The sequence below is a fragment of the Suillus fuscotomentosus genome (genome assembly GCF_016647785.1).
Source record: "Suillus fuscotomentosus strain FC203 chromosome Unknown F5891scaffold_272, whole genome shotgun sequence".
NCBI classification, from domain to species: domain Eukaryota; kingdom Fungi; phylum Basidiomycota; class Agaricomycetes; order Boletales; family Suillaceae; genus Suillus; species Suillus fuscotomentosus.
This window is the reverse complement of record NW_024539784.1, coordinates 36,008-48,202: the sequence shown is the minus strand read 5'-3', so window position 1 is coordinate 48,202 and position 12,195 is coordinate 36,008. Positions and strand designations below refer to the sequence as shown.

General features: G+C 44.4%; 2 protein-coding genes across 2 annotated transcripts; one reads left to right on the top strand and one right to left on the bottom strand.

The window, feature by feature from the left end:
* Positions 1 to 1,884: 1,884 nt before the first annotated feature.
* On the bottom strand, positions 1,885 to 2,306 carry F5891DRAFT_913279 (uncharacterized protein; the record flags this gene model as incomplete). Its single annotated transcript, XM_041373659.1, has 2 exons — positions 1,885 to 2,125; positions 2,179 to 2,306. Coding segments are annotated over 2 exons (369 nt in total), but the record flags the coding sequence as incomplete, so codon positions are not given.
* A 6,623-nt stretch (positions 2,307 to 8,929) lies between these two features.
* F5891DRAFT_1201049 (uncharacterized protein) lies at positions 8,930 to 10,844 on the top strand (the record flags this gene model as incomplete). Its single annotated transcript, XM_041368862.1, has 8 exons — positions 8,930 to 9,167; positions 9,217 to 9,275; positions 9,326 to 9,584; positions 9,637 to 9,791; positions 10,129 to 10,188; positions 10,249 to 10,308; positions 10,371 to 10,439; positions 10,491 to 10,844. The coding sequence occupies 8 exons, from the start codon at positions 8,930 to 8,932 to the stop codon at positions 10,842 to 10,844; spliced, it is 1,254 nt and encodes a 417-aa protein (XP_041216592.1).
* Positions 10,845 to 12,195: the final 1,351 nt, after the last annotated feature.

Below are 12,195 nucleotides of genomic sequence, written 5' to 3'. Positions count from 1 at the left end.
TTTTTCACAGTCACCTGACATGTGTGGGATTTTGTCTGGGTCATCACCATGGCTGACTAAGCAAAACTCATCGCAGAATTAAATGTACTAAAATATTCAGGCTGCTGGCATATAGACTTGAAAAAATAAAAAGAAAAGCAAAAAATATTCCCTTAGCCTCAGTCCAACTTCAGATAAAAGGGAAAAGGGTTTCATAGTGGTATTTCAGGGTATATGACTCATGAGAGAGTATTGGTCGTCCATGCACCGAACCGGTTTGGTGCAGGTCAGCGGGTTACCCATACCCGTGGAGTACCCTAATGACAATGAGTGGGAGGAATGGTGATTGGCGCCTTTGTTGTAGATTATGGTCAATTAGACCAAATTTACCTGCAAATTAGTGTGAATCAGCGTCAAAGAGCTATGGGTCAATTTGAGTGAATTTGCTGTCATTTACACCGGTCAATTAGGTCTTCGCAGAGGGTCGTGCTAATTAGCCGGTCAACCAGAGCGGGATCCCTAATTCCCTGAGCCCTAGTGCGTAAGCCATGCTTACACAGCTGCACTACTGCCAGGTCCACCAGCGAAAGATTTTCCACCGTTCCACACCAAATTGCACACAGACCTTGTTCAATCTGCTGGCATTGCAGCTCGAAGGTAAAGATGGAGTTATCTGGCATAATCATGATGAACATATAAAAGCAAGGTATCTTGCTACTAATCCGTCAAGATTTATTTAGCCTTCAGGCCATATCACATCCTCACTCACAATGTGTTTCTCCTTTGCAATTTTCCTTGTCGTCATAGCTCAGATGGCATCATCAAGCTCTGCCATGCTGATCCAGGCTGAGATCAAAGATTGTCCCGTCTTTTGCCTCTACAAATCTGAATGCCGCTCCTGCCCTGGGAAGCATTGCGTGAGTTATAGTGGTTTGTGTCCTGGATTCAACCATGACTCATTGACATGGCAGTTTGCCTTATATGTGCTGTGAGTAGTGTTTCTGCTTTCACATCGGTGCAGTATGGTTCATGACACTGACACGCGAGTCACTAGTGATCGATTGCCGAGTTGATTAACTAAATAAAGTTTCCTGCCACTCGAGTAATGGAGAGATTGGAATAGATGACTCATGACAAGTCATGGAGTAACTTTTTATATGCATGGAATTAGCACGGAACATGGATCTCCGTGTCCTGGTTTCTCGGAAGGTAGGTGCGTTAGACAGACATTTCTGAAAGTTTTAGGAAACATCACAGGGCTTGTCTGTCTGAATTGGCTTCAAACTAGAAATGAACATTGATCAACCTGTATGGTGTACATAAGTTCTGTACGTGATAAAGACCTGACCTTGCCTGTAATATTTCCAAATAGATGTAGATGAGGAGCATTCTTGTAGCATATGATGGGATGATCACCAGCCATGCAGATGCTGATTGTTCTCGGCTGAATGAACACTATCGCATCATCAGCACAATGAAACCCATCAACTAGAAAGAAACACTTACAGAACAATTTCCAAAGATCAAGATCTTCAGAATGACCATAAATATGCACCGTGATAGTGCAACTTGACCTCAGGGTAGGGCGCCAGTCCTGCGCCAAGCTTCACCTGACTTACATGATTCTTCGCGCTGCACGTATGCCTCAAGGTGTCAAAATCACTTGTTCTGTGTATACACTATGCACCCATGATTGATGATTCACCGAGTCAGACCTTGAAAGATATCATTCCCAATAAGATTGTAAAGTATGACCTGAGTCATGCCAACAAGAGTACAGGTCATGGCTCGAGGCCCAGCCCGGGGATTCAAACTCACTCACATAGTATGTTGTAGTCATTGCCCCATGCCAGTGTTATTACCTATTGTCACAGTGACATGACAGGATTGGATCTCCTCTTTACCACCCACAAATAAGGTGGGGTTACAATTAGTCCACCAAATCTTAAGCCACAGTACACGTCCTGAAAATGGCTCAATTGCAACATGAAGATAGAGTTGAAAGTGTTGCCATTTGTCATGCTGATCAAATACCCAGATATCATTGACACCCGCTGTCCAGTAAATACTTCTTTTCAGGCGCCGACTCTTGCGAGCTTGAATATCTTGAGGATGATGAAGATTCATGTAGTGAAGAATTAACTTTCTGTACAAAGCCTCTATCACAATACAGAAATGTGACCAAAAAAGACAGTGCACCTCGAAACAATCATATTCTCTTCATGCATGAGAGTAAGTCTCATATCATGCAAACCTTGCTTGGGAAAGCATGCTCGTACATGCTTGATTGCTGGTCCTATGCTTGTGATGGTGTGGGCTTGTCCACGTGCAGATTTCAGTCCCCACTGTGAGCACCGTTTTTTCAGGAGGTCAATCCTATGAACAGGGAAGATATGTGAACTTGAAATGTGCTTTTAACTGGGAAGAAGACGGACAACTCACGAAACATTATACATATCAGTATCATAGTACTTGCACAGCCGAGTTACAATCTCAGTATTAGTGTACCCTTTTGCAACAAAATACTCAATGATTGGTCTGATGAGGGCATTGTCACAACCCTTTAAACAAATTAACGCAGGGCAGAGACTAGGACTCAAACAACAAGATAATCACAAAGAGGATAAGGCAGCAGGTACATCTTGGATTGCTCACTTGGAGATACAAGAGGTTTGAACTAAAGAACTACTAACTACGTTGAGCTACCTATATACACATATTGAAACTGAGATCGAAACTGAGTATGAACTAACTAACCAATCAGAATAATTAAAGGTATCGTATGATTCTATATATAACTATGATGTCATAACATGTGTCGCAGTTGCAGTAAGACTCTGGAACATTCCAAGAGTGTCGTGAGGCATGATGTCAATATCTTCGGCATTGTCCGGTAAGTCACGTGACTCTGATAATTCTACAATGGACGCAATAATAGGAACTTCTTCAACAGTAAACATTTTCTTAGGTACGGGCGCTGTGACTGAGCGCTTAAAGGACTTAGAATTTAGGAATGAATAATGGTTTGTATTTGGAACTCGTGACAGGCATCAGGAGCTGTTGAACGAGATATATCAGTTGCAGGTAAAGTACAAGTGCATACCTGCTACTCATGAGCAGGAACTTGACCATTGTGTCCAATTGTGTTTGGCATCTGTCTGGAGGGAGCAAGGTAAGCAACTAGAGAGAAAGTTTTTCAACACCTTTTGAAGGGAGACAAGACTTCATCTGCGGGTTTAAAGTCCTCGGCTGAGACACGTACCACAGACGAGGATCCAGTGCAGTTAAGCCAAGCATCTGTTTGATCTTTGGTGACAGTTTGATTTGCTGTTATGCCGCATACATTTTTCACAGTCCGCTGTATTTATCGTTGTATGTCTTATATTTATCATTGTATATCTCAATAGAGCATATGTCACAGGTGAGTTATGCACAACAACACTGCACGATTGTCGGTAACTCCTATTACCACACAACCCTAGTTCTGCCCACAGCACTAGTTGCGGTGGATCAACAAATAAGTTCTTCCTAAAATGCATACACAAGTTATTCAGCATATAAAAGGAAGGGGTAGGGCCTGCCACTGATTTTTTTCGGAGAAAACTATAAGCAAAATTAGCAGTGATATGCATAAAACGTGAGTGCGTGAGCTTCCGGGTGTGGCGCACCTGGCTATCCCAATTAGTAAGCCTTACTAGGCTTGGTACACACGTGCCGTGCCAACTATAATTAGGCTCGCCTGTAGTTAAATCCCAACACCAGCAATAAATATTGCCCTAAATCATATTTTACCTCTAGTACTGTATTATCACAGCTGCTAAATATATTCGGCAAGGTATGTGTTTACCACACTTACTAATTAGGGTAGCCAGTGCTCTCTACAGCACCATTCCCACCATTCCCGCCATTCTGGCAGTTTCCGTTCCAGGTCCGTGTCCCAATGAGGGTTCTGTTTGGGCAAGGGGCGCTCCCACGCCCCTTGCTTCTCACCTTTACGCTGCCGCCCACACTGGCCAGGACAGTGCCTGCACACCATGTCCTGTGACACAGGCTCAGAGGCCTCTCAGTTCTATGCATTTCCTGTCATTCTGGCAGCTTCTGTCTTAGGCCCTTTTTCAAATAAGCCCTGTTTGAGCAAGGGGCATTCTCACGCCCCTTGCTCCTTACCTTCATAGTGCCGCCTACAGTGGCCAGGACAGCATCAATGCACAATGTCTCGTGGTGGAGTCCCTCTCAGGCTCAATGGGCTTTCAAAATCAGTTGTATCCCACAATTTCAGAGGCCGTCATTGCCAAACATGCATCCTTATGGCTGGCAAGCAGTTTCAGCGTGTAGCTGATACAGATGCTATGTGTTGCACTGAGATTCAAGGTTAGTGCCCATCTTCTGAGTTTCAAGATGGTGTTCACAGTTTTTTTTAGAGATGTCAACAGAAGATCATGATATGGTGGAGAACATGATGGTAGACCATGGAATGGATTCTGAGGCACTCCCATATATGGCACCCCCTGGAGAGGAAGGCTTGGAGTTTAGTCATACAGGCAGAGAACATGAAGCTTTTGAAGGTCTTGCAAGCCAAATTGCTGAGACCAGTGGCTGGTGAGTTTATTTACCTATCTGCACTTGCTTAGTCTCACCCCACATAATAGTCACTATACAGATCCCCGCACATGCCATGACCATACAGAAAATCAGACGGCTCACTGGGATATTCAAATAGGTCACCTTGTGGATGCTTATCTTGACTATCGCTCTCGCTCTGCTGAGAATGGCATGCCAACCTTCAATGAACCACCCATGGTGCCATCTTCAAGTGATACTCAGTGCCTTTTGCTAAGTAATATCAAACTTGTAGATCTTTTTTGTATGTATGATGAACTTCACCCTGCTATTAATGCTAATTTATCTTCAGACCGAAGCCACTCATTGCCTCAATCTTTGTTGTCTCACAAGTACCCTAACGAGACCCTGATTTACCATGGCTACATTGGGTGTGCACCAATGTATCCCACGGTTGCAATATCCTTACGCACTCTTGCTGCCTACTGTCAAATTCATTGAACATGTCCTTGTTTCAGCATCCAAGCTCAATGCAAAGCTCTGTGTTTTCTCCATGATGTAAGTGCATGGCTCATCTGGTGAACCATCTTACAATGGGCATTTAATTTTTGGCTGCATATGACATATACCTCGAAATCATTCATTCTTTCAATAAGCGTCTCCAGGCAGCCCTGAATCACAACACGCCTAACTGGTGTTTACTCAATTCCTGTCTGGCATGTTTCTATAAGCTCCAGGATGAGCTCACACTTGAGTTTGACTGGCTTGTCTCAATAGATGGCAACAATAGCTTGAAACACTGGGATTCCGCTATATATGGTACAACTGCACACATAGATTCTCGCAAGGCACGTTCCAACTACTGGATTGGACCCATGGCTGTAGACCAATTCAAGGGTGAAGTTAAGTCTTTTCTTCTGATGTTATCACTGCCTGATGATGTCGTACAGGACTCAAGTCTAGATGATTGGGGAGATGAACCCATCAAGACTAACCCAGGCTCACTCACTTGTGTTAGTTGCTGGCGAAATGCTGGACCCGAAACACGCAAGAAGATGTTCTCAGTCTTCCATGAATCAGGCATTTTTATTGCTGCCTGCTGTCATCGTTTCATACACCTGGCCTGCAACATGATCCAAAGCAGAGAACTGTAATTCACTCTTGCTGTCAGTTAATTTGGCACTGACTTGATTTGATAGAGCTAAATATCCCCTCATGCTCATTGATAAGCTTCTTACGGTTTATGGGAAGAATGGAGCTTGCGCTTATGACATCGGCTGCACGTTCTCCAAGACCTTAACAAATAGCTCCTTAGGCCCGCTGTGGTGACAACAGTCCTGCTGAGTGGCAAGGACAAAGTTGGGTCTAGCTAATGTCTAGCTGCTATGTCTATACAGACACGTTCGACCCTAAAGGGATTTGCTACTAGAGAGATGATGGATATGTGTGAACCTGAGAGCGTGCTAAGCATGGGAAAATAGCGGACAAGGTATGCGCGAGGTATAGGAGTGTATCCGAGGTTATCCGAGGTGCAGGAACGTGCGGCTGAAGGTGCAGAAAGTGCGGAAAGAGCGGACAAGGTATAGGGAAGTCAAGGAATGAGGTTTAGAGAGTGAGGGCAAAGGTATATTGTGAGGTAAGGGATCCTAGGTATAGAGAGGTATAAGGGACCTAATAGGGGCTAAAAAGCGCGCACTGCTAGGGACTACTTCGAAGGTAAACCTATAGGGTGAGGTATACAGTACGAGGGAAATGTACAGTCCGAGAGAAGTGTCATAAAGTAGTCCAAAGTATAGGTAACTTATAGTGTCTAAAATCCCACTCGGAGTAGGAAGGGATAGGAAATATAGGAAATATGTAAGAACATGTAATAAGGCTGCAACACATTTTACAAGCCTCAAGGTAAGGAAATTCACATACCAATGGGATTTGGACAGACTATGGATGGATGAGGAACCTTCCTAATGTGTTTCTGAGGTATCTGAAGTGCAGGAATGCACGTCCGATGCGGCTGATGCACAGGAAAGTGCGGATAAGCGGATGCGCAAAGCGTGGGAAAGCGAGTTCAGTTTAGGACAAAGGTTACTTGCAACACAAAGATGGACAATGATACTGATAGTGTCCTATACTCCTTGACACATGTATGAAAATACCCTGTTTCCTGCCCGGTGCGGGTCCGAGTGTCACACCACGAGCATTAGACTTGAATTTTTGGATGATGGTTGGCGCATTTCACAGCCATGCACACAACCGCAAATGCCAGTTGGTCTGGCATCCAATGTATATCTTGGGCACTGGACACAGTGAGGGCGAAGGGTGTGAGTACATATTTTCTGCCTCAAATGAGCTCGCTCGTAGCACTAGACATGCGAGCCCGTTCCACCAGCACCAAACTATTGAAGAACACTTTGCTTTTTGGGACGCTGACACGTATGCTGTGCTTTGTGCATAATTTCTTTAAGGACCTAATATTCAATTATGAAACTGATATTTCGTCAGCCAATTTTTTATCAAATCATTACCAAGAAGCCACCAAACAGATCAGTGTGCTCACAGCTGAACTAGCCATCATTCAATCTGAGCTTGGTCTTACTGATGCCAACTTTCCTCGCTTCCTCAAGGAAGAACATGGTTATCTTGATAGTTTGAAGCAGCCCCCTGAAAAAGATCGCCTCTCTGTTCGGTATGTTGAGGTGCTTGATGAACTTGCTGAATGGAGGTAATGATAACTATTTTGTTGATATGTGGCCCTGACACTAATTTATTAGGGGGCTGATTGGGACTTAGCATGTGAAGCTGCTAATAGTTCCCTCACTGCAATTGCAGCCAGTAACCTGGAGCAGATAAACAACGTACTTTCGCAAGCTCATATTCAGGTCGACTCTTCATATGCTAAATTACAGCATGCCGAGGCATTGGTTGCGCATGTAGAAGCTCTCTTGGCTGTTGATGCACGATAGGAGATTGGTGGCCAGGAGTATAACCATTTTAAGGAGGAAGTATCTCAGCAAGTATCGCAGTGCGCTAGATGACCTGGAGTGTCTGGTTGTTATGAGGTTATTTGAACTTTCGAAGTTGTCATTGTCTGGCACAGGTGTTTGTTTATTGCAAATCACACATTCAGTGAGCTAACATTTTTTAGGGTATAAACTACATCAACAACTTGGCAAAGTGCTACAATGGTGATCAGAAGCTATTCGGAATGCCATTAACTGCTACAATGTCCAAGCTGTCACTTTAAATCCACCATGACAGAAGGTATCTCGGAAAGACGTCGCTGACTACAGTTTCCTTGGCAAATTCGATCTGCTGCGCCATTCTCATACTGATATTCAAAATAGTGACTGGGCAATGCCTGCTCATCAAGAGGCAACCACCAAATATTTCAAGCTTTGTCAAGCTTGCGAAGAAATTACTCAGCTCAACATTGAAGTTCACTGTCTGCATACAGCAATTCATGATGAAGAACTCCATACCTCTACTGTCATACAGGATCTTCATGTTTCAAACCCACAGTTGGGGAATGAGCTTCGACACCAGTGGCGTTCATGTATGGCCATCAATGCTATTCATTCTTTTTGCCTAGATCACATTCCTGGATTTTCAGGAACGAGAGGTGTTGGTGTCCACCTTAATCAGTTCACATTGTCTAGCAATGATAATGCAGATTTAGCCCATCCTACCTGTCCTGGTACGTTTTGTGCAAGTGTTCGTTATTGATGTTTTGAAACTAATTATATTGCAGTGCAATGAGACATCATTGATGATGTGCATGATATCATTGCTTCTGATATGGACCTAGATGCTGAAGAGAATTATTCATTGACGCAGGACATGGCTGACTATCTACAATCCATTAACGATTAACATTTATCTCGTGATCTACAGCACTCTGCTATGTATTTAATGACACTTCTGATAATAATAATCATGCTTCAGAACAGCGAGAGTGGCGGTCTGAAAGCTATCCTGCTTGAACTTTAGAATAGCGAGAGGTGGGCTTACTTACATAGAATTAGCTTTAGAACAGCAAGAGCGGCGGTCTGAAAGCTACCCTGCTTGAACTTTAGAATAGTGAGAGGTGGGCTTACTTACATAGAATCAGCTTTAGAACAGCAAGAGCGGTGGTCTGAAAGTTACCATGCTTGAACTTGAGAATAGCGAGAGTAATGGTCTGAAAGCTACTCCACTTGGACCTGATACTTACATGAGTGTTAATATGTCTAGTAATTGAGGCACCAGGCTTGCTTACATGACCGCTGTTAATACATCAATGTTCACCAAAACCTTTCTGATGATAGGATGAACACTCCTATTATGTGTTATTAAATAGCCTTTGCTAGTGCCTTTGACTTTTACATTCAAAATACAGCAGTCTGTTTTCAACATCATGGTTGTTACTCCCCCCAAGGCAAAACCACAGCCATACGCACAGAAATTATCGCCAATGGAGACGCTCACACTAGTACCAGGATCTGATCATTTCACAATGTCTAGTCTAGCTGCTCTCCATGCATCACCATTTGCACAAGGCTTCAGCAACAATGAATGTCAAGCGGCTGGAAGGGCATTGTTTAGGCATGACATGCACATTTATGGTGCTCATTATCACGCTAGGAAACCTGGTGGTCTTCACCCGGCATATGCTGCATTCAATCAGACTTACATATGGTAAAGAGAGGACTCTCACTCATGTCGAACTAGTTGAGGCTGCACTCCAGGATATTTTTGATGCAGTAAGTTTAGACTTTCATACATTCTTTCTAAAATTTCATAAATTATTCAGGTAACCATGCAAGACCATATTGATGGTGGAATCTCTCTCCTCATTCAATGCCCAGGCTCTGAAGTGTCTTCAACAGCCTTGCCTGAGGAACTTGCTCTTGACCTCTACATCACACCCCATGAACTTCAAGAAACACCACAGTGCATCAGTGGAGATGTTACTACCTTAGTACAGGCTTTTGCTGCAGAATTTGTGCTACCTCATCTTCAACACTTTTCCAAGTGTTGTGCTGTCGAAGGCATCAAACCACCTAAGCGCTGTAAGTCAATTGATTTTTGTATACTAATCTCACTGCTAACATAATTCTGAAGTTCCTGCTGCACATATCAATACTCATGGTCCACAATACCTTCCTGCACCCATGGATGCTGCTGGAGCCCATATTCAGTGCTCTGCGCAATCACCGCAAGCTTTTTCCAATGACTTCGAAGTTCAAGCTCAGTCAAAAGACTCCAACCAACATCCTGTCTGCAGCCATTCGTCAGGGAGTGGAATTGGCTATCAGCACTGCGAAAAAACCAACAGCACATTCCCAGCGGATTTGTCAACATTGACTCGCAGATGTATTTGTCCCTGGAGATAACAATGCAGGCCCGCTTTTGTCAGGTCAGGAACTTAGCCACAATGAGCCAAGGTTTGGCCCTGCACTCATTAGCATTGGAGTAAATACTGATGTGGCACTTGATCGGCTCGGTTTGGGAGATGAAATTTTGCTTAGATTGTGAACCTTAATTGGAACTACCTGCAGTAGCCGATGGGAGGTAGTGTTTAGGTCGCCAAAGTGGAACCTTACTTACAAACAGGCTGCTATCCTGTCGAAGGCTCTGCTCGCTGACCTTCAAGTTCAACCTGAGGTTGTCAAGGTTGGTGTTTTTTTATACTATTTCAAACTGTTCAATCTATGCTAACTCTTTTGGTGTTAGTATGATCTATCATATTCAGTACTGACACTCATTCTCAAGGTCCTTGGAATTCTAGTCTTTGTATGTGCGCTTTACTTCTTTGGATTAGTGTTCTTGTAGATCTTAGAATCCGTTTATGTCAGTCTGAATATGTGTGTCCATCTACCCTGAACCTGCCATCCACAGCCTTGAAATTTATTTATTTATTCATGGTGTGTTAAATATCTTAGCTTGGATGCAAACTAGTGCTTACACCATTGCAGCAAACAATGGTCTCTCAGTCGTTTCATGTCGTCAAGAGCGTCTCTGCAGGTCAGCGCATTCAACTGCCACCTTGTACTTGTCCCAAGGTTGTTTTAAGCAAAGAAGCGCGAGCTGCACTCATACACAGCCGACAGGAGAAGTCTCGTCAATTCAGAGACGCCTTCAATGACGCCTGGAACCAGCTTGATGAGGCCACAAAGACCATTGCTGTGTCTCACCACAAAAGTGTATGCTACGTGCAAAATGACTTGTGTTACAGTCACTACATGAGCCCCCAGCTACTCAACCAGCCCTCCGCCACCTCGCACGGCAACGACACGATAACCGGGCCTTTAGGCCTTGATGATAAATGACGAATGGAAGAGAAGTCCGGAAGATGCCGGCTTAGATAAGCGGTCTGGACCGCGATGACGAACACATGACGACATAGGTCTAGAAGACCTATTTATGTTATCAAGATAGAAGCCTGCCTCATGCATGGTATCTCTGACTCGATAGATAAGCAGATTAGAACCCAGCTTCAAGCTGAGCTTAGATACGACAGAGTAGCCTTATATAAGGTCGACGATTAAAGTAGATGTTCCTTACTTTAATCCTACTGGGTTTTACCTCGAAACCTTTGTCTTGCTAAAGCTACCTGCTTGACATCAGATCCGTACCTTCAGAAGGACTTGAAGCCCCTTCTGCCTGTAACTGCTATCATTGCTCGCCTCCACGAGCATACGCAACTCTTACTTATCTGTAGGAGCCAACCTTCGGACTCTCAGCATGAGGCATCACTGTCGTGATCGTCGCTGTTAGATCATCCCAGTCCGCACACGACTTATGTCGTAACAAAGGATTAAAGTCCCCTCATCGTACGCCTCCATCATAGGCTACGAGATAACTAATCGCACTTGCTGTCAACGTCACCGACACTTGTAGAACCCTGAACCTAGTTCCCGAAAGGATTTTCATATCCCTGATCTAGAACCCTGATTGTACCGGCCTGACCAGTCGCAAGAATATAAGAACCGCCGTCACTGTGGAAAGCTCCAGGAAAAGGATACCACGAAGATCGTAGAAACCATCTCCAATATGGCAACTACCAGAAACACCTTCACCGCTATGCACCTCAACGGGAAGGAGACTCGCCTCTGTCTGCGAGAGAAGAAATGTTTTGTGTGCCACGTCATCGGACACAAAGCCGCGAGCTGTCCTCAAGGGACCCGAACCTCACGGAGAAAGATGATCGAAGAAGAACCCCGCCTGCGTACTATCAAGGTGGCCGGGGCTAAGAATGATCTGCGGGTGAACGCCACCCTGATTTCCAGAACAAGAAGTAACCCCATCGCGACATCGATGATCGTAGATTCTGGGGCGTGTCAGTCCTTCATCAACCAGAACATGATCACGCAGCACCACATCTTGACGCACCAGCTAGAGAACCCCCTGACACTCTCGAACGCTGACGGATCCTGCTTCGGAAAGAAGCCAATAGAAAGGTTTTGCAACCTTACTTTCCAGATTGATGAACGGGTAATCTCCGAACGGTTTTACCTAGCCGAACTTGGTCCGAAAGACAAGTTCCTGCTTGGACGACCTTGGCTTACCAGCCAGAACCCCTTGATCAATTGGAAAACCGGCACGGTAACCCTCAAGAGTACCGCAGATTCCCGAAAAAAGCAGAAAGAAATAGATTCTGATCGGAAGAAGAACAGCAAG